The sequence below is a fragment of the Argopecten irradians genome, chromosome 1 (assembly GCF_041381155.1).
Source record: "Argopecten irradians isolate NY chromosome 1, Ai_NY, whole genome shotgun sequence".
NCBI classification, from domain to species: Eukaryota; Metazoa; Mollusca; class Bivalvia; order Pectinida; family Pectinidae; genus Argopecten; species Argopecten irradians.
The window spans coordinates 44,533,394-44,540,338 of NC_091134.1; the positions used below are offsets into that span (position 1 = coordinate 44,533,394).

At 36.4% G+C, this 6,945-nt stretch overlaps 1 protein-coding gene across 1 annotated transcript in view; it reads right to left on the reverse strand.

Annotated features, from left to right (window-relative positions):
• The window catches only part of LOC138327378 (uncharacterized), an 80,098-nt gene extending 78,955 nt beyond the window's left edge, over positions 1–1,143 (reverse strand). Inside the window, exons 1-2 of the mRNA XM_069273468.1 lie at positions 702–1,143; positions 299–571 (exon numbers count right to left, since the gene is read on the reverse strand). Of these exons, the coding sequence (XP_069129569.1) occupies positions 299–389 (91 nt within the window). The 5' untranslated portion in view covers positions 390–571; positions 702–1,143. The remainder of the gene's footprint in view (positions 1–298; positions 572–701) is intronic.
• Positions 1,144–6,945: the final 5,802 nt, after the last annotated feature.

Here is a 6,945-nt window from a genome sequence, read left to right on the forward strand (position 1 = left end):
ATTGTAGCACCCATTACCAACCGAGGGAGGGCAAGTATTAAATATGGCAGTGAATTCTAACAAGTTGCGAAAATTGCCCTGGGAACGGTGTATTCTGATTAATCGAGGTTTACTGGGTCTTATCATCGTAAATTCCATATCTTGCAATTCATCTTTAAATGTGTCAGAGGATAAATAATATCAAAGGTCTTTAAGCATATGGGGTTAATCATAAGCTCCAGCCAGGTTTAGCATAAGACCCGGTGATGCTTCGGTCCATTGCCGAGTTTTTTTACCATTACAACTAAAAAACACTTACCTTTTCTACTCGTCCGTTTTTTACCTCCGGCGTCCACACAACAGGAAAACACAAGAGAAAGAAACAATATTTTCCAAATCAAGGAAACCATTTTGGTAATTTATGGATTTAAGGTCCTCCAAATGAAACTAATTCACAAATATCCCCAGGTAATTATCTATCCATCCAGCTAGGTGAGGCTGGACGCTCCAAACAGAGATCGTCTGCTCGCGTCGTAAACTCTAATCGCTTCCACGTGCGATCAGCCAGCAACCCACAGGAAATATGACGGTTCTGCAAAAATTACGGTCACATTTAGGCTTATATAGGTTTATAACTGGGTCTGTAAAAACGCGCTGACCGTAACGCCTCTAATATACAATACTACTCTGTTTAAGTAAGTAATGCTAAAAATAAAGCTTACCTGTACATATATATACGTACACACTCAGGGGAAAAGACGGTGCTTCCAAGATCCTTTTAAAAAATACTACATCCGCCGGAAAAAAAAGTTATCTTTCTATAAAAATCATCAGATATCAGCTAACAAGTTCAACAGCATGTCTATAAAAACATTACAGTGTTAAACATGACTATGTTGTGTGCTCCGCTCGTACCGTCCGCCTGTTCCGGAGAACAGATCCCCAAATACTGAATTAAACTTCAAAGGGGCGCGCGCCTCACGAGTCGATCAAGCCACGTGCTCTCCGTAGGGGGGCACGGCGCTGGTCACTAGAGTTTAGATCGAGTATATATATAAATATACGATATTTTAAGAGTTTTACAATCTCCTAACTTGTAAAAACAGTGTGTAAAACAAATAGCTTCATACTCCATTGAAACCCTTTTAAACTCACTTGAGCCGCGAATACCTGGTTATGTACACAAAGTTTATGTGTAATACACAAGCGTGTCACACCAGTACATATAACTGTAAACAAACAATGACCGTAATGCTAACAGCTATCCGGCCGTGACCACATACAATCGGGCACTGTTTCACTGTTTATTTATATATGACATAACCCAAAGATATTCCATAATCGCGAAACTGTTTGATCAAACGACCGTGTGCCTCGGATTACAGAGAATTAAGATTGCCAAATTGAGTATAGCGCTACGTGAATAATACATTTAATATTAAGACCGACCATGGACCCAGACGGTCAAAGCGGCTCGACTAACATTTGCTAATCAATTTCAAGGTCCCGTATTATAATTCTATACAACCTAATCATTATGATTATTTCTAAAGGGACAAGAGACTTGATAAAGCTAAACAGAATGGTTCAAACAGACATGTACTTTACGAGTACATTTGTACATGTAAAATTGGTAACTTAGTTTTTACATATTTGAAGTTCTCTTCTGAAATCAAATCGCAACTTTTAATTTCCTAAAACCTGCTATTACATGTACATATGTAAACACATATACAGCATGTATGACTTTGAAGCATCGTCTGAATCGTCACTAAAATGTGATGTCTAATGTTACCTCGACAATATTTCGACATATGGAAAACAGAAATTAGTTTTAATCTGAAGCAAAATAAGTGTTATGATTGGATACAACATTAGCTCGGACGGAATCTTGAACAATTGCAACTAGTTTTTCATATGAAAAAGAATATACATGTACAGTGTATTTTCACTTTCAATAACAGGAGCGGTTATTTGGTATTTTTCTTCAGTTACAAAAGTTACTTACTTTACACCATTACCACCCACAGGGACCTGGCACGAAAAATTTTTAACCAATAGTATACATATACATATTATAGTATATAATATATATATGTATACTGTTAGTTTAAAAAAATCGTGCCATGTCCCTGTGTTACCACCAATGAAAAGCTTGCGCTTCTAATTTTACTTCAAGTTTAAAACATAAAAAATAATTAATTGCATCCCGAAAAAAATCCCTGACACTATATCCTATATGGAATTAAGTACTGATTGCGCATGCCTCAAAAGCAAAACAAATTATTTTATATTATTTTTTTGTGTTAATTGGACATATTTATACACGATTAAACACCAATTATTGTTCAAATGATGAATATTATTTATGCTTTCTATTTAAAATCATGTCTGTAAAACGGAAAAGAAAAGTATGTACACTGTATAGTGGGTATGAACCTCCATCTGCCTGGTTTAGCTAGTCATAAACACGTGAATATGAATATTCTTCATTCTAGTGTCTATAGATAATTTTGGACGGTTTAGAGGTCAAGGTCAAAAATAGCAAAACATATGTTTGATAAAGCATGCAGGGGTATGCGATTTTTTTATATTGACCCCTAAACATCTAAAATAATCATTTGACTTAAGGTCAGGTCAGCTTTATGTAACAGTAACTAATTCTCAGATCCATCAGGTCATGACGCATTCCGACCAAATGTCAGACGACCGCGCCATAATAGGGCAAATTTTGACCATATTCTAGATCTGAAGACTAATGTTCGGCGCCTGTTCATATTAAAAGGAAGCCGAGATAGGGTTGTAATACCCGGGGAGATAACCCGGGTCAGCTTGCAGTCGTATAAATTCTTCAATATAGACGGATTGTTATTTAATGGACAACTAATACCCTCATATTGTTGGACAATCGCCTGGACATGACGGCCCCCTTACGTCACGACATCCGGCCGTGATTTATAGGGTTACGATAGTTTAACACACTGTACGGGTACAATGTACATTATTGTATATGGTCAGTGCCATTTATTTCTGCCATTGTCCCACAAGTGATACTCTTGCAGATCGCAATCTTGGGTAGCCGCTAATTACACAGGGACCTACGAATTGGTTACATTATTCAGTTGCTTTTATTATTCAGTTGCTTTTATTCATATTGGTTATAAGGTGTTTGGACTGTTAGTATCATTGGAAATGTCTATGTCCCTGTGAGTGACTGCGAATCTCTTGACCACATGTACATGAACCTCTTTTTAGTTAGTTTATATGCACTATGCCATATCCTAGCTAGTAATCATAGATTAACAGAATGCTCTAGATTAAAACAAATCAGTACGATTTTTACCGTTTGATCTAGACCAATTTAAAGCGTCTAAAAATATCTATTGTCACTGGGATGTTCTATGACCTGCCGGAAGCGAAATATACGCAGGTAATATATGTACGTAGGTTGGGTATGGCATTCCCTCTAATTTCTACTACAATAAGATGGTTGCAGAATATATAGGTATCTCATGATATAACGTGGTCTTATTGCTAACAGACCTATTTTTACATGGAATTCCTTTTATTGAGAATGATAGGTACACTGTATACAGTACTAAAATATATACTCCACGAAGCATTTAGAATGATAGTATCAAAGGATGATTTGTCACGGGTTTGTCATAGTGTTTCACGATATCACAGATAATCAGTAATAATTCGATTGTTTATTCCACATAAAAATAACAACTTATGGTAATAAAGGAATAATAATTTAATAGAAACAATATTCGCATTACAATACAAGTACATTGTATGCCCAGGCTTGTACAGGCCTAGGTGTGGGAACACCTAAAGAGTGTCACAGATACTCTAAAAAGCTACTAGCATATATATAAATGTGTGTGTGTGGAATGGGAGAGGAGGGGAGATGAATGATTTGATGAGGTTGACAAAGAAAGACCTAAATTTTGTATACACCCACCTAATAAATATACCATCGCTTGTATCATTAAGTAGTTATGACAATACCACTGTGTGTAGGTAAACACCTTTAATGAAAGAACACTCTACCGTGGACAGATGCTAGTTGTAACTGATCATGACCGGACGTTCGTGAATTTGACCTGACCTTCCAGAATATTGGTTCGTACTCGGATCACGCCCTCGTGCCCTTCTCGTGCTGTCTCCATATAGCCACTTGACCCCTTACACAGATTTTTTTGTCCACAATATTGATACAATAAAATTGATTGTCTACTTAAACAAGACAGACATATATGTAAATAAAATTAGAATTGATTCACGGATTTATACGAGTTGGTCTGTTACTGATCATAGGACGTGCCGTCTCGTACCAACACACAAAACTCCAAGTCGAGTATGGGTTTATGACTCGTCACAAGATTTAGATGTTATAGGTTAAGATATATAGAAATTAAAATAATAACATCAACATACTTGTTTTGTACTGTAATAAAGTAAATTGAGTTGAACGAATTACACGCAAAAAATAAAGATATAAAAAACAAAATTTAAAAGTGCTTTGATGATCATGGCGCTGACGATTGTTTGAAGGCGCTAAATAAGAGAATTAAAATGAGTAAGTTATCAATCGGAATTATACCAACTACTTACTAGGAAACATTAATAGTGACAATGGGGAGATTTGTAAGAACTACTTATCTACAATGTAGTTAGTCACTGAGTTTTTATCACCTACATAACTCCGCCTATTGATGAGCTCTGTCGACGTAACAACTACTTCTGATGGTACATCAATTAAATGACATAACGAATATAAATACGCTCCATCTGTAATGTAATTGTAGATTTGTTCTTGAAAATAATGAAAAATAGAATGAATACACTGGAAAAGCTAACGACGTAGAAAGGGTTGTCAAACCATGGACATTTACAGACTAAAAAATATATATTACTTCAGAGAATACTACCAAGACATCTGTAGTAAACTCTTTATTAAAAACAAAAATGCGCGCGCTTGTGGTCCAACTCATCCAACAAAGAACTTGGCGATTGGAACATCAATTTCTTTTTACGCGCTTCAGTAATAATTTCAGGGGAATTTGTACCAACTACTTTCCTGTCGACTTCTGCTTTAAATCCAATTTAATATTCATTGACTGTCCATCCAACGTTATAAGGAACCCGAGCCCGCCTTTCTGACCACCACGAGTGAGAACCGGACACTCCACACAGTATCGATAGCTCCTTCCCTTGGTTATTGACGCTACAATACGACCCCTATTGACTTACTGCTGTGCTCGTCTTACACATCTCAGATTATCTGGTGTTCATAAAAAATATAATTTGTTGGTTTATACCGCGGAAAGGTGGGTCGGCGACCCCGCGTTTGATAAAATGTTCAACTCAGTGACACACATATCTTCTTTCACGACTGTATGTGAAGTGTAAGGCACTGAGACAGACTGGGCGCCGAACCCACGAGGAAACTAGGATATAGTTAGATCTTAGTGGATTTTAGTTGTTGAAACCACGAGTCAACTTTCACAGGAAATACAATTTATAAATGACCATTAGTGGTCTATACCTAGATGATGTGTCTGTCTCAAATTGCAAGCAAGCACAAGACTTCACTAACTTTGAAGGGTCTTAGCATGACCATACAGTAGAATTGTCTTATGATAATATAGTTTGTTATCATTGGAATAAAGTTCTGGACACTGAGCTTTTTAAAATTACTTCTTGTTCAATTAATTCTACAATAAAGTGCCCTACATTTGACATAAAAGACGCTTGCCATTATGGAACAGTTTGCATAAATTGTATCTACATATATAATAATATTCAGAAGAATAAGGTAATTCCTGATTTTGCTAGTGTTTGTATTTATTCACCTATATATACAACCCTGGTTTCAAATCTTTCATTTATCAGATTTAATACATTAAAAATAATCTTAAGTCCAAATTCACGGACATAAATAATTTGTCAATCACAACCCGTTACTGTTGTTCTATATCGTAGGTGTCTGCAACAGCACTTCAGATTCATCCATATATTACATAAAGCGCTTAGTTTTCCCATCTTGCACTTGCATGAGAACATAAATAATCATAAGGGAACATAACAGAAAACATTCAATCGACTGATGTCAAACTATGTAACATGGAGTGGAAGATGTTGTACGAGCTATATATTTTTTAAAAAGAAGACGAAAACCCAGAATATTTTTGGTTGTTCAGCATTCTGACGGGATCCTGATTTTCGGGATGTGCTGATTCCTGAGATTAATGTCGGGCTTTAATTAGCCATGGTCACGCTGGGATGTGTTTCGGTGGATGTGTTGCTCTGGCTCTCCTACTACACGGATCTCGCCCAATTTAAATCTTCCTCAACCATGAATACCCACAAAACACATCAAGGTATCCCACAGGCTACAGGAGAGACGGAATCTAATCATCATGATCAAACATATATAACGATGGGCATTTTTAAAGGCAAACAGTTTACCATTCTAACATTATCAAAAATGAAAACGATTTAATTGAAGCATTCGAATATTGACTTCAGTTAATTGCATTACCAGCCACAAAACACCTTGTTTAATTAGCAGGAAAGTGTCTTCATATTGTATGTCATAGTTCACATTTTTGGACAAATCACAAGAGACTCTTTGGTTGAATGGATGAAAATGAAAGCATTATATTAAATATCATGTTCTTCATACGAATGGTAAACGAATTGGCCACTACCAAAGTCATATTCGTGAGAAGAAGGCTATCTGATTCATTCATTGGCAGAAAACACCATGTCAGAAGTCATGTTTTATGAACAATTGTCTAGTAACTCGTCCATTGGCTGAAAACACCATGTCAGAGGTCATGTTTTTGGAACAATTGTCAAGTAACGCGTCCATTGGCTGAAAACACCATGTCACAGGTTATCGTTTTGGAACAATTGTCAAGTAACTGGTTCATTGGCTGAAACCACCATGTCAGA